Source organism: Haemaphysalis longicornis, unplaced genomic scaffold (assembly GCF_048455015.1).
Source record: "Haemaphysalis longicornis isolate Haplotype H1 unplaced genomic scaffold, Haemaphysalis longicornis Haplotype H1 scaffold_1, whole genome shotgun sequence".
In the NCBI taxonomy this organism is placed as follows: Eukaryota; Metazoa; Arthropoda; class Arachnida; order Ixodida; family Ixodidae; genus Haemaphysalis; species Haemaphysalis longicornis.
The window spans coordinates 428,930,190-428,953,499 of NW_027526203.1; the positions used below are offsets into that span (position 1 = coordinate 428,930,190).

The 23,310-nt window shown below is 51.0% G+C and overlaps 1 protein-coding gene across 3 annotated transcripts in view; it reads left to right on the plus strand.

The window, feature by feature from the left end:
* Positions 1-22,680, plus strand: part of Zfh2 (Zn finger homeodomain 2) — a 369,044-nt gene extending 346,364 nt beyond the window's left edge. For all 3 annotated transcript variants that reach the window (XM_077687303.1, XM_077687306.1, XM_077687305.1), the window contains 2 exons: positions 904-3,812; positions 15,008-22,680. In XM_077687303.1, coding sequence (XP_077543429.1) covers positions 935-3,812; positions 15,008-21,483 — 9,354 coding nt within the window. In that variant the 5' untranslated portion in view covers positions 904-934 and the 3' untranslated portion in view covers positions 21,484-22,680. The remainder of the gene's footprint in view (positions 1-903; positions 3,813-15,007) is intronic.
* Positions 22,681-23,310: the final 630 nt, after the last annotated feature.

Sequence of the window (23,310 nt, forward strand, 5' to 3'; positions counted from 1 at the left end):
GGAGGACCAGCCTCGGTATAATTGGGCCGTTTTTTAGATCTGCTTTTGAGAGATACCTACCGGACAGGAAAATCTATAAGTGGGTATACGCGTTCCTCCGTTTACTTCAGCACCGTCTCAGAGAACCTTAGGACTTCAGGAAATTTGAATTTGGATTTGTTCGGCGGCCATATCGGCAATCACGTGGCCAGATTCGGGACATTTTGGGAGCGGTGCTTTCGGCAGTAATATGACACGTCAATAGTTGTTCGTTTTGTTGACAGACTGTTGCATTTGTCTCACCGCTGCTTTTTCTTAATTTACTGTTTTTTATCTTTTCCGACTCAAGAGACTTTTCGAATGGCTAAATTCGATTTCATGTCAGCTGAGTGAACTGCGTGTTGGTACCGACCGCGGGGTTGCCTTGACAGTGAGGAAGCAGATTTATAGCTGGGCTATTCGATTTGCTCGAGTACTTTAAAATTTTTGGGCACCCTATTCCAGAGTTGTTCAATTTGAAGGCTGTCTGGGCAAGAGCAATGTGGGTTAAATATTCAGATATATCGAACATTCGCCCACCCTTATACATGGGCTGTTATTCTTTCCTACAAAATCCCGGCGACAAACTAAACCAAATCACTCTTCGTGACCACCTGCCATTCCGTATTCGGGTCCTTAAGCGCTTCTACGCGTATTAGTCTTGTTTTCTTGTACTTGCTGACAAGTTTCACATTATGAGGGCTGTCGGAGGAGCACGCAGTAAAGCTCAGAACTGAACGAGCGGAACACTGTGCAGGCAAATGTGGCGGGATATAGTGTGCTGCTTGTTTCGCAGTAACTATGCCTGTGCACCCACGAGCGTTTGCATGCGAATCGACGTTCAGTCATTCATACGGAGCTTTGCTTTTTGTTTTTTTCGCGCAGGACTGCTGGATCGTCATGACGTAACTGAGCCATGGAAGCCCCCCAGCGTAGCATGGACACGGGCCAGCAGCCTGCTGTAGTGGCCAACATGACTCCCGAAGACTGTCCAGCGGCCGGCGCCGATCGCGGGGACAAGTCGGCCGACGGCGGAAGTCCCCCAAGCCAGCAGTTCAAAGAAGACCCGGCCGATGCGTCGGACCAGAGCTCATCCCTCAGCGATGTGGAAACATTCAATGGCAAAATTGTGTACAACCCGGACGGATCGGCCTTCATCATCGAGACTGCGACCGCAGGGGACTCTGATGGCGTCAGCGACGAGGACTGCAGTTTGGACCTCCCCCACCAAGAAGGCAGCATCGTGGACGGACCGGGCGTCACGCCGCCACCGATCATTCCACAAGTGGTCAACGCGTTCCACATTTCGCGCAATCCTGCCCTGTACAGTGCCCTCTATGGCCAAGCATATAGCCTACTGCAAGAGAAGAAGAAGGTTCCTGAAGTCCCTATTATGCACAGCTATCGTGTCTTTTCAGTGCGGGACCAGAAGAATAAGGACGAGAAAGGAACCGCGGACGAGGGCGCGGATAGCGCAAGCGATGAGAAGAGAGCACCTCGGCCGCCTGGCTGGAGCACGCTCTTGAACACAAGCCTACCGCTCATGGAACACCCGTCTGTGCCCATCAAGCCTATTCTTATGTGTTTTATCTGCAAGCTGTCTTTCGGTTTCACTAAGTCATTTGTAGGCCACGCGATTGGCGAGCACGGTATCACATTGACCGACGAAGAGCGCCACATGATGAACCAGAAAAATATCTCGGCCATCATTCAGGGGGTGGGAAAGGACAAAGAACCTCTGCTGTCCTTTCTCGAGCCCCTTCCCGCGCAGGGCGCTGGCGGCCCGTGCAGCAGCGGAAAGTTCAAGAACCCCGTCGCCAGCGGCTCGTCATCAAGTTCACTGGCGCCAGCAGAGGCGAGCGTCGGCCCGCTCCTCAGCTTGAACACGAACGGCCCCGATACTGCGTCGGCGCAAGACGCTCGCGAAAGTCCTCAAGCACCTGTGCTGACGCCGCCTGGCTCTTCGAGCGCCGGCCATCGACCAGACGAAACGTTGGCGCCAGAGCTTGAGGATTTAGCGAACATCGAGAAAATCGCCAAGGCGGCGGCCGCGGCCGCAGCCGTCGTCGAGAACCCGCCGGCGGCACTTGTCGAGAAACCAGTGGCTCCTCCACCAGTCAGCAGTGACCCGGTGCCACGGACTTCGCCGCCGTCCGCGGAGCGGCCGATGAGCACGGGCAGCTCGTCCTCTCCCGGAGTGTCGCCCAAGCTACTGCCCCAGGCGCCGTTCCTGAACGCGTGTGCCTCGCCGGTGATTGCCTGTCCGCAGCACCCCGACGGTAAAACGAACGGAGTGGAGTGCCCCAAGTGCGACACGGTGCTCGGCTCGTCGCGCTCACTCGGCGGCCACATGACGATGATGCACTCTCGCAATTCCTGCAAGACGCTCAAGTGTCCAAAGTGCAACTGGCACTACAAGTACCAGGAGACGCTCGAGATCCACATGAAGGAGAAGCATCCGGAGAACGAGCTGAACTGCATCTACTGTCTGACAAGCCAGCCGCACCCGCGGCTAGCCAGAGGCGAGACGTACACGTGCGGCTACAAACCATACCGCTGCGAGGTCTGCAACTACTCGACGACCACCAAGGGCAACCTGAGCATCCACATGCAGTCCGACAAGCACATCAACAACATTCAGGAGCTCCAGAACGGCAACTTGCAGGCCACTCCCGAGCAGCTCCTCCAGCAGCAGCAGCCGCCGCAGCAGCAGCAGCCTCCGGCCCTGCCGGAGGCCGTCAAGAAGCCCGGGCCAGCGGCCAAACCCAAGGCGACGTGGCGGTGCGACGTGTGCAACTACGAGACGAACGTGGCGCGGAACCTGCGCATCCACATGACCAGCGAGAAGCACACGCACAACATGATGGTCCTGCAGCAGAACGTTAAGCACATGCAACAGCTGAGCGCTCTGCAGCAGGCCCAGGCCCTGGACCACCCGCTGTTCCAGTTCCACCCGGGCCTCTTGCTGCCCTGCGACGGCCAGCTGCAACCGGAGGCGGCGCTCGCGGACATGGCTTACAACCATGCCTTGCTCATGATGGCCTCCCAGCAGCACCAGCAGCAGCAGGCCCTGGCCGCGGCCGCCGCGCCGCTCGCCTCGCCCACCATGGACATGGAGCACCCGGACCCCACGCTGCGCCTCGAGCTCTCGACCGACGACACGTCGCAGCTGTTCCAATGCTGTGTCTGCGGTTTGTTTTCAGTGGACTCGGTGGAGGCCCTCGGGGCCCACTTCCAGCAGGACCGCACGCGACAGCGCGAAGACGAGGTCCTCATGGCGGTGGCCGGCAGCTACGTCTGCAAGCTTTGCTCCTACAAGACCAACCTGAGGGCCAACTTCCAGCTCCACTGCAAAACGGACAAGCACCTGCAGAGGCTGCAGCACGTGAACCACATCAAGGAGGGCGGCCCGCGAAACGACTGGAAGCTCAAGTACGTCAACGTCAGCAACCCCGTCCAGGTGCGCTGCAATGCGTGCGACTACTACACCAACTCGGTGCACAAGCTCCAGCTGCACGCGGCCAGCGCCAGGCACGACCTGGTGGCCAGGCTCTTCCTCTTCCTCGCGGCGGCCGAGGCCGGCCTGCGCGGCGACGTGGCGCGGCACTACCAGTGCACGCTCTGCGGCTTCCACTCGCGCACCCGCAGCGGCCTCCTCGGCCACGCGCACTCGTTGCGCCACCTGCAGCAGCAGACGCGGGCCAAGGACGAGGGATCCGAGTCGTCCTGGAAGGACGTGTTTCTCGTCAAGGAGTACGCGGGCAACGAGCACGTCAGCTTCGACGTCGACGTCGGTGAGTGCCTCCGCTGGACCAACCTTTCACGGGCCAGCTATTGCTTGACTCGCAATTCGCAAAATCACCGAGTAGTGGAAACAGGAGTAAACACTCAACTTCCCGTTTATTCCACCGACTCCAAGAGCTATGTCGCATTCAGAGGTCTGAATCTCGTAGCTGATGCGAATAAATTTCCTAAGCGTGTGCTTGCGGGGTGGGTGCACTCGGTGAACGCATCAGGTGGTCAACTTATCTGCAGGGCCTAGACAGACGGTGTACAGACTCGAGGAATCTTGGCCGTCGGTGGCCCGAACAAAGGGTGGGGGGAGGGCTTATCAGTCCCTTTGCTCCCTCGAAATGTGCAAATTCGGAGGTGGCAAGTTTATGAAAACCTGAGCGTAGGTCTGTTTTTCCATTTCAATTATAACGGCGATCAAAGGCACCGAAAATTCACCCTTGAATATACGTATGTATAGTATTTAACCGTGACTTTTCGGCAATGCTGGGAGGGCCGCGACGTGCCGGTGATAGGGCAAGGGTTCCTATTTACAATATGGCCATCTGCGTGCTAGCAAGGGCTGTCATTTTCAACATCATAATGCACAAATACTCCGAGGCCAGCAGCCCCCGAACGAAATTCCTGGCTGCCTCACTGGCCCGAATGTAATAGTGCCATACTCGGGTACAAGTTAAGAACGGCAGAAGCTCATGTAGTGTATAACTCCGCCGAAGCGACGGACTCGGGTGTCAAGGCGCGCGCGCGTTTTGAAACGAGACTGCGCTTAATGCGTAACATCGTCTTCTTTTTCATACCTAGTTTTTTTTTGTCGTCGCTGGAGAAATTTATAAGCACATTAAGTACGAGAAATCACGAAAATGACTCGTGTCACGTTCAAAATAGTCGCAGTAAGGCACTTTCTGCGCCGCGCGGAATAACAGCCGGCCGCGGTGATGAGGCGCAGGGGCAACCACGGAGAGGAGGTTGAGTGCAGTGAATCTACGTAGGTGGACAGCTAAAGTGTTTAGGTACCTATTCATGAAAAGCGTGGATACGCAGTGGCTAAGGAAGGCTAGAAGTCTAACAATGAAATACGGAAAGAACTGTGGAGAATCCAAGACAGCCAAGGTAACCAAAAAAAGAGGCAAGACCGATAAATGGAGAAAAAACAATGGAAGCTAAAACTTCGTTAGAGATGTACAGGGCTGAGAAATTAGACATCATACAGGAAAATTTCTACAACAATTCCAAAGGCTAAGATTACGCCGGTCCAATTCTCTGCAGCGGCAGCTGTATTTCTGTTGGAGTCGTAAAAGTAATATGTCCGCGTGTGCAGTATTTCGCCGCGCGTTAATGATTTCCAGGCTGTCTGAATTAATCCGTAGCTCACCGAAGGCGCGCCTCATATCTCCCTCGTAGTATCGGCGCGTGATACCTGAATTTTTATTATTTGCTATTTCCATTTACCCTCAAGGCAGAGGCATTAAAGAGGAGAGTGGAGACAAGGATACAAAGCGAATACAAAATTGATTAGATGAGTACAGGCTTCTAAGGTTCCTGGGTATACAATAGCTAGTGCGATACGAAAAAGTTGGGGGTAGACAATGGTGGCTGTTGGTCCAGGAAGGTGGTTCCATTCTTTTAAAGTGAGTGGGATGAAGGACTGAAGGCAAACTCTTGTTCTTCAGTGCCGAATTCTAACTTAATGAACATGATCAGCTCGTGGGGACATGATCACCTTTATGAACCTAATGAACTCGTACAATGGTGGAAGCATGAGTTCGGGGCGCAAATGAGAACTGGGATTGAATATTTTATAAAATTGGCATAGACGCGAAAATTGGCGACGGGATGCAAGAGACTGAAGGTGCAACGTGTTTTTCATGGACGTTATGCTAGTGGCGCGATTGTAGTTATGCAGTGTGAAACGAGCGAGTTATTTTGTACTAAGCCTAAGGAGCTAATTAAGTTACCAGTAATGGGAATCCCACATGGAAGAGGAGTGTTCTAATTTACTACGGACTATTGTTTCATATAACGTTACTTTTAATGACACAGGGGCGGAAGAGAAGTTTCGGCGTAGATACCGTTCTGTTAGCATTGCTGATAATCCTGTTAATATGAAGTGACCAGGTGAGACAGGAAGTGGTGTCAACACCAAGATAGCGACTGACTCGAGAGGGAAGTATTACGATAGTACGCAACAGCACTAGGTAAGAAGTGAGAAATGCGCATTGCTTTGCATTTGGTAGTGTTAAGGTACATTAGTCGTGTGTAACACCAGTTTGAAATTACGTTCATGTCAGTCTGCTAGACGTGAACGTCACGTATATTTGTGCCAAGGAAATCCCATCGTTATAACCGATAAGTGTCATAAGCGGGTTGCGAAATAAAAGACGGAACAAAGCTCAAAACATTTTATTCGCGTGCCAGCGAGGTCGTACTACAACAAATTTGAGGAAAAGAAGCCATAGTCGGTCATCTTTGTTTGCCGGGTGTGAAGCTAGCGCAAATCTTTTCCAAGGGCATCTATAGGTGCTTCACTTAGCTGAGGTAAATGTCCTTGGCGCAAAGTCCACAAGGGACTGTGTCACGCATTGGGCCTCCTACGAAGACACTACCTTAGTAGGCTGCACAACGGCGTCGTTAGAGTCATCACTGTTGCACTTTTGGTGGCCAATATAACCGGATTCAATCGTTATATCCGATATCGTGGCACTGGAGCATTGTAATAAGCGGTTTATTTTACCATGAAAAGAATACAAAAGTTGACGGTGCCATAGCTGTTCATCGTTATATCCGATCGATATATTGCTATAAATGGTATCTTTATAAGTGGACTCGACTGTGTGTGTGTGTATATATATATATATATATATATATATATATATATATATATATATATATATATATATATATATATATATATATATATATAAGGGACGAGAGACTCGGTAAGGACACATATCAAGGTTGCAATCGTTATTGCCAATGCTATTCGGCTTTTTTTTTTCGAAATATTTAATAGTGCCGAATGACGCATGTTTGTCACGTTCCTTTGATACAGTGATAAATAGGCGAACGCAGAAGTCGAGAAAAAATCCGCCGTTTTCGTCCCGAAGCGGGAGTCTCCGCATACCGGGACTCTCCGCAAGCGGGACTCTCCACATCTCCGCATGACGCGTGCGGTGCACTAACCATTGTGCTATTCCGCGATGGCTCCCCTCTCGACTTTACCGCGGGGGTTTATACTTAGAACGGCTCTGAGGCCGGTCAACTAGCGCCATCCCTCGACCGCCGCGGGAGACGTAGAACGTGTTTTTCCCAGCGGCCGCCACGTAAGACGTGGTCGGATGTGTGTGTATATGTATATAATGAACGAAAGCGGACCTAAAACTAAACCCTGGGGGATGCCGGACTAACAGTACTAAAAGGAGAGTCGAAATTGTTAGCAGTAACAAACTGCGTTCGGTTGCAAAGAAAGTGCTGAAGCCTTATTAAAAGATCGCGACCAAGCTTTAGTTTGCTTAATTTTAGAAGTATTAGCTTCTGTGATACTTTTTCAAAAGCTGTCAAAAAATCTAGAAAAATACAACCTGCCAGCAAACAACCATCAAGGATGATGTTAAGTTTATGAATAAAGGAAATAGGTTCGGTTTCACAGGAGAAGGTTCTATGACAGCTATGTCGGGTAGGCGCTGGTAAAGGAATATTTAGATTCAAGAGCTTTTACCGTGTTTGAGTAAAGGATGTGCTCTAGTATTTTGAAAGGTATGCTAGTTAGAGATTGGACGGTAGTTGAAAGGTGAATTACAGCAAAACTGTATACTACTACGCCCCAACGGTTTTATCTCCGTGTGCAAAAACGCCATGGCCTAGGACACCGAGCGCATGCGTCAGGCTAATCAGGCATGCAGCATCGAGCTCTGAATTCGTTGAAAGGGCCACTGACACCAATTTTTTATGGTAATATTATTACACAGTTCGCTACCTTTACTCAACGAATACCCTGGCTGAAATAGCGGCCTGCGAAGCATGGAGCGTATTTCAATTTGACCCCATTTATTGCGCCGACGGAACAGCACGTAAAGATGTGCGCAGCAGCTGGACACCGGCGTGACATCACTCCTGGTAGGGAAAACGAGTGACGTAGCCGTTTGCCTCCAACGCTCGTCGTCAGAAACACGTGACGTCACTTCACCCGCGCAGCCCGGCGAGCGGCGACTGGGCGCTGGCGCGTTCACGAACTGATGCACGTAGCCAGAGCTACAGACGTAACCGCTGCGCAGAACGGCACTCTTTCCGAAAATAAAGTTCCGCACGCGGGAAAGGACTCGATAATAAAGCCCAGAATCGCAACGGAAGTCGCCATCAGGACTTTTATTGAAAGCGGTCATCGAATTTCCGCCGCAGTACTAGGCCTAACGCCTTCAGGCAACAACGCCTCCACGGGCCTCGGAAGTGTTTCGACGTCCGCACTAAACGGTGAGGGCATACCGTGATTCTGTCATACGCGCCTTCCGGCCTGGAAGCGCGGGAAACCAAAACGAACGATTTTCAGACAGTTCAATGTCATTAATTATCGCGCGCTCAAGTATTTAAAGTGCTGTTTCGGGTTCGCCAGGCCATTAAGCATCGATGAAATCAATAAAAAAGGAACATAAAATTTTGGTGTCAGTATTCTTTTAAGGAAACCACAAAAGAAGCATCGAAACCGCACCATGGATGATAAGGCGCCTGTGAACAATATGAGCCCCCCCAACATGTGTTCCTGGTAAAGGTTATCTTTGAAGGCTAGGCAGGACTTGTGTAACTAAATACAGCAGTTCTTGCCAAAGACGCCGAGCGCATGCGTCATGCTAGGCGGGACCCAGTGTTTGCCGCATCTTTGTACACACTTCTGCTGAAATGCTGTTACATGCGCTAACTTTGATTCGCATTCGGAACGACGTCAGTCGCGCGCAACTGCAGAGCAGGGAGGACAAGCTAAGCCCACCAGAGTTGACCGAATACGACTCATAAACAACAAAATGGCGGCGCCCATGAACCGTCGCACTGTAAACAATTGTCACGTAATGCGAACTGACCAATTATCATGGCGGCAGCACGGAACAATAGGAGAAAAGAGTGCCGATATTCCGTACCCTTATCTAGTGACACTAGCCGAGCGCAAGCGACAAGCCCGCCGAGACGACGACAAACATTTCATACCCTCATCCATCACCGTTTGTAGTGGTTTACAACAGCTTTGCTGGACATATACTTTCGCAGGGCGAGATAGCGAGCAATTTTTTTTTACTACCTACCCAGGTTATTAATGGCTACCATTCATTTTGCATTCGCGCTGCTATTCCGGTTCTGCTCATTTTTAAAATGGCGCGAATTACGTCAAATTCCCCGCATTGAGGTACGCCCACGTTATCCTTGGTGTGTGGTTCGGGAACGCTCAGAGCAGCTCTTCTTTCTTTTTTTTTTTCTTTTTTTAATATTTGTGTACCTTGAAGTCCCAGCTTTAAAGGAGCCATGAAGAGAAAATGCAAGTTGGCTGTATTCGAAAGATTTCGTGTTTTATAGTGCCCCCAGCGCTTGTCCGGATACAAACGGTGCTTTATTCACTGAGAAATTAAACAATTTAGGTTAAAATTTTGATTTTCCCGCTCAATCGTGCGTTTTCGTGGTCCCAAGTGACATCACGGGAACCGACCGCTCTGCAGCCTAGAGTACCTTCATTCACGCATCCGCCGTACAGGGTAGAGACACGTAACGCTGGCGCCGCCATGTTCGGTTGCTCGCTCGCCGCCGAAGCAAGTCATTGTGTCAAAACCACGCTAAAATTATCGCCGCAACGCGGTTTACTGAAGAAGTTTGAATCATATTGTCTGTTTCGCGTTGCTAGGTCTCGTGGGAAACGAAAAGAATAACGCGTTGAGCCCGTTGGCCCAATTGCGGCGGCACGGGACCGTTCAAAGGTTGTCTCCACCCTGTACAGCGGTGTTGGTTTGTTCCCGCGTTTCTTTACGTTCCGTAACCTAGATGGCGCCACCATACCGTGGCAAGCGTTTGGTTTGTTTTTGCCCGCATTTAAACCTGGCTTGTTTTTGTTCTGGGAGAAAATATTCATTCCCTGAAACAGTGCTCGCTCGACAAATGGGGTCACGTAAGACACCGTTGCTTGCGTCAATCGGCCAGTGTCGTCTGAGACAACCCCAAGCCCCGTAGTGCTGTGCAGCTAAACCAAAGCATGCTGGGCGCAGTACGAACAGCAGAACGCATCAGTACTTCTATGTTTACATGTGCTTTCGTAACTTCCACTGTTTGTCCCATCATTCTTTTTGCTTTGTAAAGAATGTGCCCTAAATTTAAGCGCAAATCGCTCGTTCGTCTAGTTTGTAAGCTCTACCTAATTTGCGTCTGCTTCTGCCAGCCTCCGCCAATCGCAGAGCTTAGCCCATGTGACATCACAGGTTCTGTTGCGGGAAATGAGCTGGTGGGTCGCATGACCATTCCCGTTTTTCCTAATTATGTAGCTTATTTGAGCGAAGTTTACGTTAAAAGTGGTGTCAGTATGATTCTAACGAGACAATCTTTTGAATGAACCAAACTTGTGTTTTCTCTTCATGGCTCCTTTAACTCCTTGTTCAGGAACGCCCGGTTCATTTCTGCATCAGAACATCGTCAAGGTCGTCTGCGAATTTTTTTCTGTCCTTGTTAGCCTGCAGTAAGGAAACAGGACAGCCCATCCGGGGTCAGGGGTTCGCGGGGGCGGGTATGGCGGTGATATGTTTGAGTGGCGCCCCCTGGCTCTGACGTCGCCTTAGGGACTCGCTCCGCTGTCGTCTGCTACACTCCGCTTGTGAGGGGCAGCAGCGCCTGTGCTAGAAATCGCCCGCTTTGATGCTTTAAGTTTAGTGCATCAGAAAGCCTATTTCGAGTAATTCAGGTATTTTTACCAGCCTCTGACACATGAATAATTTCAAGCTGTATTCCGCACAGGTTTGCAACACACGACGAGAGAGAGAATAACTTTCTTCAGAGCATCGCTCAGATGATCGTCTGTAACTCGTCCTTTCTAACTTATACGCGAGGTTCAGCGCTCAGAGCTCCTCCACAAATTCAAAATGCGTAGGTTTCCATACAGTGTTTTTGGGATGCTCTTATGAAGACTCAACAGTCTAATGCTACGCGCCAGGCAGAGGGCCCCTACACGCGCATTGCATTGCTGGAAATAAAGCGGCTGTCTATTTCTTTCGTTGTTGACCTGTATCAGGTTGATGTTTTTTGTTTTGGTTTTTTTAGTGTGCCCAACGCATTAATTTTTCTGCACCGCCACAAACGTTTATTAGTAGGTTTTTGGATGCTGGGGAGGATCACAAAGATCGTGTGGATATTTTCTTCAGGCTGTATGGCATACATTCCCTTCACAAATTCGCTTTCGTTATGGCGGCGTGCAAGAAGATGCATATTCTCTGCGTGCATTGTTTATTCACATGCAAATAGAATGAGAAGGTTTGTGCTACGCCACCGCGATCGCGCTCCAGACAACGTACGTTGTCCAGAGTACTCGAAGGCGGCTTTTGTGCTCCGAATTTCTACCTTAACTATCGTTATCATAACGAGCTGACTCTCAATTCAAACAATTGTGACATGATTACGGTGTTAAAGGTGTGATATACTAGCTAACCAACGCAATAAATAGTATACGTGCATATATTAGAACAATCGAAACCGATAAATATTTCCAAAAATCTCTTTATTGCTTGCCACCCCTTCCAGCCGTAAGAAGCAAATCCTAGTCTACTCGGAATGGCGTTCTATGAATCGAAGAAAATTACTCTTACTCTCTTGTCCTGGACTGAGGACCCGGCCCACTAATCAGTTCGATTTTACTGTTAAATTAAGTTTTCCCCTCCACGTTGTCCTCCTCCTCCTCCTCCTCATCTTGGACGCAGTTTTCCTATGAGGCATGTCTCAATATTCGGAGATAAGGCTGTGAGAAATGTACCGAATTTCCCTCCAGGCATGAACAAACATAGTCCTACTGTATCTTTACCGTAAGCGTTACTCGTTTTGCTCAATAAACCTCCATACTGGTTAGAAGCCTAGTGTAAAACCAACAAACAGTGGGTTATCTGCAACTCAACCTACAGGTTTTCCGGTCCATAGTTCATGTCGGCATACTTTCATGCTATTACAACGTAAATTGATGAGATATAATACTTTCAATCATTCGGCGAGGTTGCAAAAACTGTTTTTTTCTTTCGTATGAATACCGGCAATCGTAATGCCTTCTGCCAAATCCGACAGCCCCGAAGGCCTGGTATTTGTTTTGGTCTTGCATTTTCGCTGTTGTCGGCTATTAGCAGCTGGCGGCTCCCTTTGTTCTAAAGATTTCTGAACACTGAAGCTGACGCTTACTCCGACTCTTCGCGCTCCGCACAGGGTCGGCTTCGCAAAAACTGGGGCGGCGCCGGCAATGTTTCTTCCGGAGCGGTATCAAAAACTATACTTTAAATAGCGCCTTCAGCTGGTGTATGCGATTTAAAGTGTTTTATTATGATAAAAAGTTACGCACGCGCAAAATCTGGTGCGAACAAGCATCAGACGTCAACCGAGCGCAAAGAAACAGCAGGGGGAGCGAGCCCGAGTGAAGCAGACGAGAAATGCGAGCGTCCCTAAGCCGACGTCACGGAAGCGCTCTTCGCAGCGCCGCCCGTAGTCGCGCTCACCGCCAATAGGGGGACACAGCGAGAAGTGGGAAAAACATGATACGAGAGAACGGGCATGGCAGTATGGGTACTCACGGGCTGGTCTATACGCTTCCGAAATAACTTACCCCCCAGATTCGGATCCACATTTTTTTTTTTTTTTTTTTTTTTTTTTTTTGAGATGGAGATGCTAGTTAAAACATTCCTCCTAGCCATGCATTGACATTCGCAGCAACGCTTCGCCCCGCCACGGGTTTGCTCTGTGGGATGTGGCTACTTACCCACGCACTCTGTCCTCCCCGTTTCTGTTCTTGGTGAACATTATTCGCATCCCTGCACTGATGCTTCTCCTCGACTGCTATGCCTGCGCGCAGCGGTGTCCCCGCGGCAATTCTGTCCTCACTCTTTGTAAGCACCTGCGTTCCTTGAGGTGCTTGTATGTTTTGTTTTGTTTTTTTCCTTTGAGGCTTGATATTTGAGCATCCCGGTGACCCGTAGCGAGAACGTACGTCAACTGATCGGTTTACGTGTTAGTTCATCTTTTAGGCGACCCTACCCTTTGATTAGTTAATGCATTAAGCCCTCGTTATAACAATATCGTATTATTCTAGTCCCCGCTTTATTCTAAGTTTTCTATAGTCCCTAGTGCAGGTAGGGCAAATTGCCCTTGTAACGAAGTTCCGCTGATAGCGAAGTCAGTTGCAAGTCCCGGGGGTTTCGTTATAACAAAGGTTTTCTGCATACTTTCCCGTTGGTCTGTTCCCGTTCCCGTTGGTCTGCTTCACCACAACGCCAAATCATAGACCAATCATTGTGATTAGAGGATGAAAACATGAAGCCTAGCGCACTGTCTCACTCTTAGAAATCCCGGCTGCAATGCGCCACAATTAGCAAGCACTACTACCAGGGATGAAAATTTGTCCAATATCGGCACCGAGCGTACCACAGGGCTCAAAAATATCGTCTGCGCAGGGAAATCGCCCAATGCGAGCCCTGGCGTTGTTCATTGCGCCCAGTGTATACACGAATCTTTATAATGGGCCTCGGCCTGCGTTATTTTATCATCTTCGATCGTATAATGATTGGCAGTGCTGGAGGGGGAAGGCGCCAGTGCTAGAAGGCGCCAGCGATCATGTGACTTTCACGTCACGTCGCCACTGTGATATTCGCAGCTTGTCATCTGACGTTGCTGATTCATATAGTGTGCGTCATTTTTACGTGACTGTAAGACTTTGGAACAGTGCCAACGCATTCAAATTTGCTTTGACGGGCTCATATTCTCAGACGTTCTTACTCGGAGTGGACTTGTTGCCTTTCTGTTGAACCTCCTCCATTCGACCACAGTAAACTGTCTTCATTGGGTCATGACCCAAAGTCATTATGTAAAAAGTTAGCTGTGAAGTCTGCGATAATGTCATATCTCTATGATGATTCCATCTTCTGGCGGCCGCAAATCGCGCGAGCGCACATTTACAGATGGTAGTCTTTTAATGCAAGTAAGAGCTTAAGCTATTTTGTTTTGAAATTATTTCGGCTACAGATATGGGTGCGTGTGAGCGCGCCCGTTAAAACTGGTGCTCAACACGCCGCAGCCCACCTCGGCTTTGAGGTGTGCCGTAGTGAAAGGCTACCGGTTTAGGCCAGCTGTTTTAGAAGGTGCGTCCAGATGTCGTGCACACGAGCATTTGCGCCTTTGGACCATGAAATGGAGCCATCGCAGCTCGAAATCGATCCTGCGAGTTCATACTTGTGTAGCAGCTGCACATCGCGCTAACCACTAGTGCACTACCGAAATAGTAGTAGTATTGGTGTGTGTGCGTGCAGGCACGGCCGCGCAAATCTGCTTTAAGAAAATCCCTGGGACGAATAACGAAATCTACACGAAACCGTTATAGACAAGACGGACCGCCTGTCTAGATGCCATGTCCCTGCGGCATTTTCCCTTGCGGGACATCAGTTGCGCACAGTGGTGAGCGTCATAAAATTTGGACTTTGTGCAGGTGCGATGTTTAAACAGAAACTGATCAATACTTGACATTGGCGAAGCTGCATCGTGCTAATGAATACTTTCTAAATAATCATTGTTTGTCGTGTAGCAGGCCAGCACGCAGTCAATCATTGATGCTTCTGTCCGTTTTTCCTTCTAATGTTTTGTGAGCGTCCGATAGAAATTTGCTGTGGCCGGAGTGACAGAACTGCACGGTCTCGCAAGCGTAGCTTATTTTTTAATCTTGTAGTGGAAAGGAATATGGTTGAGCATTATCGTTCTAATAATAAAGAAATTCGTTTGTGATAGCAGTCACTTCACTCAGCCAGTCAGTTGGCTAATGAACTTATAAGAAGCAGCCGAATGGCTACAGGCCCTTCTAATTTTACCCAGCATGTGCAGAAAGGTGTTCTTCATTCTCGTTTAATGTAAATTGCCCTCTGAATTTGAGCTCGCTGGCCTAGAGCGTAGTAGTCGTGGCATTCTTCGTTTAACCCGGTGTTCGCTCTTTCTCTTATTCCAGAGAACAAAGGTACAGAAGCAATGGAAGTGGACCTACCACCCCCCGTGTTATCTGCAGAAGATCGAGAGTCAGCTAACAAGTCCGGAGGTCCGTCAAGTCCAGGTTCAATGCTCAAGCAAGCCTTACTCGAAAACGCCGCCAAAGCCGAAGCTGCTGCGAGCGCTCATCGGTCCGAGGAAGAGAAAGCCAGCGAGGGGCACACATGCAATTTGTGCAACTTCACTGCCAAGAGCCAGACGCTGCTACATGCGCACGTATCATCGCAGCATTCCTCCCAGCATCAAGCTCAGCGACAGCCTAAGTCGGTGCAGTGTCCGCTCTGCCAGGAGCAATTTAAAGCGCTGAACAAAATCGAATCACATCTCGTCGAGACCCATAACGTTACATCCGAAGGCATGCAGCGACTTCTCGCTCTTGTCGACACGTCTGTGTGGGCCACAACTGCGACGGCAAGGAAACGCGGAAAGTCACCAGCCAGCAAGATCCAAACTCTCTCGGCAGCAAATGAAGATTCTGATAGTGCTGATGCTGACTGCCATGCGAGTGATTCCGAACATAAAGACAAAATGATGCTTGATGACTGCTTGTCAATCGAAGACCTGACCTGCGGCGCCTGCGGAAAGAATTTCAGCGTCTTGGAGGAGCTGTTCAGCCACCAGACCGACACTGGCCACTTGGAACTGAAGCAGACTCCTCGGGGGCCTGGTTACCTGTGCTGGAAGAAAGCGTGCAACCAGTATTTCATGACGCCGCAGGCAGTCCAAGTTCATTTCAAAGAGATTCATTCAAGGCGAACTCAACAGCAGCATCAGCATCAACTCGCTGTCTCTGAGCGGCACGTGTACAAGTACAGGTGCAATCAATGCAGTTTGGCCTTCAAGACGCTGGAGAAGTTGCAGCTCCACTCCCAGTACCATGTCATCCGAGCGGCCACGCAATGCGTGCTGTGCGGGAGAAGCTTCCGCTCTGTCGCTGCGCTCCAAAAACACGTGGAGACGTCGCACATCGACATGACGCCGGAAGAACTGGAGCAGTACAAGACCAGCTTAGTCAACAACCCGCTGCTGACGAGTGGTGGCGGCGCAGTGCTGGACCCACAGACGACCGAACTACTCAAGAAGGAGAGCAACCGGGAAGAAGAAGCTACGCTGGAGGAGGCCATGGACGCTGATGATGGCGCTCAGATGAACGACAACGAGGGAAGCGTCGAGCATATGGACACCAGCATGCCCGGCGAAGGAACTACTCTGAAAGAACAATTCTTCGAAGACTACATTAACAGTCAAGCCATTGCCGAAGACAGTTACAACGACCCTGCGAGAAAATACAAGTGTCATCGCTGCAAAGTTGCATTCACGCGCCAAAGCTACCTAACAAGTCACAACAAAACTCTGCTTCACCGAAAGGGGGAAAAACTGAGCTACCCCATGGAAAAATACTTGGATCCGAACCGGCCATACAAATGCGACATATGTAAGGAGTCGTTTACGCAGAAGAACATCCTCTTAGTGCACTACAATTCCGTGTCTCACTTGCACAAGTTAAAATTGAGCCTCAAGGACGGGGGTAGTCCGGCACCGACCCTTCCAAGCTGTGCAATGAATGCTACACCACTGACTGTTGCACCTTCGACTAACTGCACTAACAGTGTGACTTCTCAGTCATCCATCGCTCCACCTCAGTCACCAACTTTGTCTCAAGCCACGGCGCATTCTCCTACGAATAACAATAACAATGACTTGGAGAAAAAGCCGTTCAAGTGTAATATTTGCAAAGTTGCATACACGCAAGGCTCCACTTTGGACATACACATGAGGTCTGTACTTCACCAAACGAGGGCATCAAAGCTACACGAACTTGCTATGACCGGTCAGGTGGATTTGAGCTCACCCTTGATAGAAAAGCCAGAATCTGGAGTTGCAGTTCAGTCTGACTCGCCACAACCCTCCCAGCAAAAAAGTTTGTCAGACATGCTGGCATCAAACAAGCCTACCCAACAAAGCCCCGAAATCCCACAGAAGCGACCGGAGACATCTCAGTCGCTGCCGCACGGCCATTCAGCACCTTCAACTCCAGTGCCTGTAAGCACCTCTACCACGCCGACCTCGCAGGAACATTCTGAAAGCAGTTGTTTGCATCATGCAATTACGCCTAGCGTCTCTCACATTGGTCAGCAACCGGTGCTTATCTCGTCGCAACTAACGTCCTCCCAAGGAATGGTAACATGCAATCGATGCAGTGCAATTTTAATGTCGCAAGAAGCACTCATTCAGCATCAGCAGTTGTACTGTGTGGCTACGTCCGCAGCGCAGTCGGCGTCCCCCTTGGTACTGACGCAGAAGCATGGAGTACACACTCACCACCATCAGCACGGGGCTGCACAGCTGATGCCGGAAAATCAACTAAGCAACACGCAGATTCAAGCTGCAGCTACAGCGACGCAACAGCTACTCCGTTTGAGATCTCCGTACCCGCGTTCCAAGCCTCCTATGTACAAACATCTTCTAGAGGGTTTCGGCTTTGATGTTGTGATGCAATTTAACGAATTTAACCAGAAGCGCCTGAAACGAGACGCAGAGAGGCGGGAACAAATCCTTCAGCAGCAGCAACAGCAGCAGCAGCCAAAAGAAGAACCGGACAAGCCAACGTCTCCTCTAACTGAAGCGGTCCAAGTGAAGAAAGAAGCAGAAGAGGTTGAGCCAGAAAAAGAAAACACTATGCCTGAAATCAACCGATCGGTTTGTAACATCTGCCAGAAGGAGTTTTCCAGTATCTGGGTGCTGAAGGCTCACAGGGAAGAAGTCCATCACGACATAGTGCCCCTAGACTTCGTGTCCAAGCTTGCAGACGACTTCCGGACGGAGTACGACAAGAAGAATGCGTCGCAGGTTCCCGCGGAGGAGGGTATGCTGGACCTTGCAAGCAGCCAGGCCGCAGGCGGCCAGGTCGACGGGGCTTCGCCGGGCGCAGCCGTCTCGACGGTGGGTGTTGGTGGCAGCGGTGGCAGCAGTGGTGCTGGCGGCGGCAGCGGCGGCAACACCACCAGCGGCGGCACCAACGCTGCTGGCCAGTCCCCGCAGCGCCCAGCACCTGCCTCGGCAACGCCGCCGATGTCGCTGTCGGGGGCCCCACAAGCGAGCCAGCAGCAGCCAGTGTCCGAAGCGTCCACCGTGGCTGCCAACCAGATGGCTGCTCAACTGCAGTTCAACCAGCTGCTCATGAGCATGGGCTTAGGCATGGGGCTACCGATGGGAATGAACATGCCCTTCGCGGCAGCAATGAACATGCATCCGCCGCTAATTCCTGTGGTCATGCCACCCCATATGGATCCGCTCATGACGTCCGCCTTTAACCACCCTATGATGCCAGGAGCCATGGATCCCAGCTTTTTCGCTGCCCAGCAGAAGCTGCTCCAGCAACAGCACCAGCAGCTAGCGCAGGCCCAGCAGCAAGCTCAACAGCAGAAGCGCGCCCGTACTCGCATTAGCGACGAACAGCTGCGCATCCTGCGGGCCTACTTCGACATCAACAACTCTCCCACCGAGGAGCAACTCATGGAGATGTCCGAGAAGTCCGGCCTGCCTCTCAAGGTCATCAAGCACTGGTTCCGCAATACCCTCTTCAAGGAGCGCCAGCGTAACAAGGACTCGCCGTACAACTTCAACAACCCTCCGTCGACCTACCTTAACCTCGAAGAGTACGAGAAGACGGGTGAGGCCAAGGTGATACCGCTGTCCGAGAAAAACAACAACGCTGAGGGCGGCAACATCTCTACTGTGAAGCCGGTGCCTCTGCCCACCACCAACAAGGAGGCACCCTCTTCATCGACGACCACGACAACTACGACGACAATGACGTCCGAGGCTGCCGTCAAAAAGGAGGTCATCAAAGAGGAGGCGCGCATTGAGGCTGCCAGCACGGACACGCAGGACAGCGTCGCTTCTTCCAACGCGACTCAGAACGGCGAGGGTGCCCTCTTGACTCCAAAGCTGGAGGCCTCTGCGTTGCAGCCTTCGCAGCACAACAGCGGTGGCAGCAGCAGCAGTGGCGGCAAGTCCGAGTTCCTGAGCTCCCTGACGTCTCGGCTGTCCGTGGATCCGCCTCTAGACCTGGCGTCTCCAGTGCATCACGGCTTCCTGCTGGGCACGCCACCGCCCATGCTGGAGCGGTCCTCGAGCACGACGCCCACGCCGATGACGTCGACGCCTTCGGCCGGATCTTCCGGGAAGCGGGCCAACCGGACCAGGTTCACAGACTATCAGATAAAGGTGCTTCAGGAGTTCTTTGAGACGAACGCCTACCCCAAGGACGACGACCTCGAGTACCTATCCAAGCTTTTGAACTTGAGTCCGCGCGTCATCGTCGTCTGGTTCCAGAATGCCCGTCAGAAGGCCAGGAAAGTGTACGAGAACCAGCCGCCTTCAGCGCCGGAGGACGACGGCTCGGGGAGGTTCCAGAGGACGCCGGGGCTCAACTACCAGTGTAAGAAGTGCTTGCAAGTATTCCAGCGTTACTACGAGCTTATAAAGCACCAGAAGACTTCCTGTTTTAAGGACGAAAATCCACTGGCTGTCCAGCTTAAAGCTGCTGCCGCTGGCAGTGGGGGTGGCAGTGGTGGAAGTGGCAGCGGTGGGGGTGGCAGTGGTGACGATCGTAGCTTGGTCAGCCCCTCCAACCCGTCATCCCCAAGGACTCCAGAGCCGCCCTGCAAAAGTCCACAGAACGGCTCGTACCGATGTGACAAGTGCAGTCTTGTGTTCCCGCGTTTCGACCTGTGGCGTGAGCATCAAATTGTGCACATTATGAACCCCAACTTGTTCCCCAACTACCCTCCGAACTCCTCGTTCGGCATTCTGCAATTAGAGGGGCAGCAGCAGCAGCAGCAACAGCAGCTCGCCCTCTCGTCGCCTCAGCAGCAGCTCGCCCTCCCGTGGCCTCAGCAGCAGCAGCAGTCCTGGAAGCGAAAACTTGAGGAAGACCAGCCAACGCAACAACAGCAGCAGGACTCCAAGGACCTGTCGGGGGACCCACCACGCGACAAGCGGCTTCGAACCACCATCTTACCAGAGCAGCTTGACTACCTTTACCAGAAGTATCAGATGGAGAGCAACCCGAGCCGTAAGATGCTCGAGAACATTGCGCGTGACGTGGGCCTCAAGAAGCGTGTCGTGCAGGTGTGGTTCCAAAATACGCGTGCGCGAGAACGTAAAGGCCAGTTCAGGGCGCACCAGCAAGTGATCCACAAACGGTGCCCTTTCTGTCGCGCTCTGTTCAAGGCAAGGTCGGCGCTGGAGTCCCACCTGGCGACTCGGCACGCCGACCTCTACAGCAAGGGCGAGCTGAACATTGACTCGTTCCCTGACGGTGACGCGGACTCCAACCCAGGAACACCGACCAGCAGCGCTTCCGAGGAAAGCAAGGCCATCTCGCCCTCTGCGGGTTCGGATCTGGTCCACAGCAGCATGAAGAAGTACTACGAAGACTCGCTCAAAAAGTACCTGGACGAAATGACTGGAGCCCCGACGGACCTCAGTTTCAAGCCGAAAGTGAACAAGGGAGAGGTTTGTGGCGGCGAGGCCCCCCTAGACTTGAGCAAGCCCCTGCGCCTGGACTCGGATAGGTCCGGTGACCACTTGTCGGTCAGCGAGAAGAGCATGGACCTGCGGATCGGCGTCTCCGACGACGCGCGCTCCGAGACCCACTCCGAGTCCACAGACAACATGGACGGGGACGACTCCTTTTTTGAGTCCAACCCCACGTCGCCCCTGGGGCTGCACGGCGCGGGGGGGCAGCAACCGTCACGGCCCGTCTCGGGCGCCGGCAAGAGGTTCCGCACCCAGATGACCACCGTCCAGCTGAAGGTGATGAAGTCCATCTTCGCCGACTACAAGACGCCCTCCATGGCCGAATGCGAGATGCTGGGCCGCGAAATCGGACTGCCCAAGCGGGTCGTCCAAGTGTGGTTCCAGAACGCCCGCGCCAAGGAGAAGAAGTCCAAGCTGGCCTTCGCCAAGACCTTTGGCCAAGAGATCGAGCCTCCGAAGCCTCCGGAGGAGTGCTCGCTGTGTGCCGTCAAGTACAACCACCAGTTTAGCAACACCTCGATGCAGGACCACCTCTTCTCCAAGCGGCACATCGACGCACTGCGCAACCACATCGACAACATCAAGAAGATGACCGACGACGGAGCCCCCGAGCGTGCTGCCGACGCCGAAAAGGCGCCCAGCCTGGTGCAGCAGCTGCAGATGCTGGGCCAGGGACTGCCGCCCAGCTTCGCGCTGCCCTCGCCCAAGGAGGACGCCAAGAAGGACGAGCCCAAGAAGGACGAGCCGCCTCCGACCGACGCCCTGGCGCCGTACCTCTACGCGGCCGCCGGCCTGCCCGGCTACTACCCCGGCGCGGCGGCCGGCGGCGGCGGTGTGCCCGCGGGCGCCTTCATCCACCCCACCTTGTTCTCAGGTAGGAACAAGCTATGATCCGGCCTCCCCCCGCTATTTATCCGCACATCGTATTTATTCGCTCGCCGGAGCCACCCACCAGTTCCTAGAAGCAGAAAACCCCGGGTCGTGGCTCTGCCTGTAGATAGACGCCCCGGGCGCTCATTCACTGTCCTGCGCGACCGACTCACGAGGGAGGACGCTGTTAATCGCTGGCGATGAGGAAGAAATGTGTTGTGTGTGTGTGTGTGCGCGCGCCGACGACGCTGGCCGAGACTCGCTGTTTTTTGCCCCCCTCTCCTGTTACTGTTGTGTGTCTTGTGATTCGCGACGACTGCATTTATAATTAATGGGTTGCGTTTGTGTGCATAAGTGAATCCACTAAGTATAAATATATAAATACTGTTCCTCTGCTTATTGGTACGTTTCCCTTTACTGAGCGGATGTTTTCGTCATTTACACATATTATGCGGTACATGCATTGTTCAGACTGTGGTTATTATTATTCGTCGAGCGCGACGTTGGCCTGTACAGTATCGTTGATGGCCAGCCGAAGGAGTGTCAGACAACTTTCCTTTTCGTTTCCTGTGATTGTCGTGTCATGTTTCAGTATAACAGCTTTTTTTTTTTTTTTTTCATTTGGAGATGTCTGTAAAATTGACCACCAGATCATGTTCTTGACATTCGGTGGCATCTGACTAAATTGTGTTTTTCATCTTCCACTTCTCGGTTTAAAAAGGTGACAGAAACAGTGCATTTAAGTACCAAAGTAAGAATGTTCAATTATGCATTTCGTTTAGTTGTATGTTTAAGCCTTTGTTGTGTGCCTGTGTTTGGCCAGCCTGTACATGACTGATCATTTTGGCTTGTTCATACTTTTTAAGTTCAACAAAGTGTTCGTTTTTTTTTTTTGTTTTTTTTTTGTTCTCTCCTTTTGGCATTTCTATGTGTTCTTGAACACTCCTGTAGTAACGACTAATTTCTTCGTGTCATGCTCTAGGAATTGTATACCAAAATCATTCCTCCCCCAAAGATGACTATGCTAGTTTCTCAGCCGTCCCGTCCCCCTTATTATTATTTTATGTTTGTGTGACCGGTAGTGACCTTATTCTGTTTTGTACATATATATAAATAAATAATTATATAGTGCTAGTGCCCGAGGAGTAAAATGTGTTTCTGTGAAAGTTTGCTTGTATAGAAAAGCAAAATAAAGTGTTCTTTTGTTTTTTTACATTACACCTGCGTTTGTTTTGTTATTCGCTGCGTCATTTCCTTGATTTCATTTATTTTCTTTTGTTATTCCCCTAGAACAAGAAGGAAAAGGAAGGTTGAAGTGTTTCAAGCATATAGCACTACATGTGGTTACGTATTAGCTGTTTTATTTCCCTTTTTTGTTGTATAGGGAGGCATACGACAAAATTTGGGGGTGAAGTCAACTCGGCGATGAACAGCCGTGGTTTTCCAGTTGGGAAACTATGCAACAACCTACCCACCTCGGGTTATCTGCTTTCGAAGCTGCAAAGAAACTGTCTAGATTCACAAAATTTGCATCAACACCACGGATTTACTCCAAAGAATTGCGTTTGGTGGAGATTCAAGAGCAGTGTTAAAATACCTTTTTGAGCTCTCGGAGTGGCGTATCGTTCGCGCGTAACATTGTTTCAGGGCTGGTAGTAGTTACGCGCAGCAGTGTGCTAGTTAAGCTGGTCTAACCTCAAACCCAGCTGCTCAACCTCAAACCCAGATTACGGGAGAATTCCTTGTTTATTTATGTCCTTTCGATAACTTATCCAAAGTTTTGTCTTTAATTATGACCAAGGTTCGGCGAGCATTTGAAACGTAGTGAAGACAATTTCTCCCAAAACC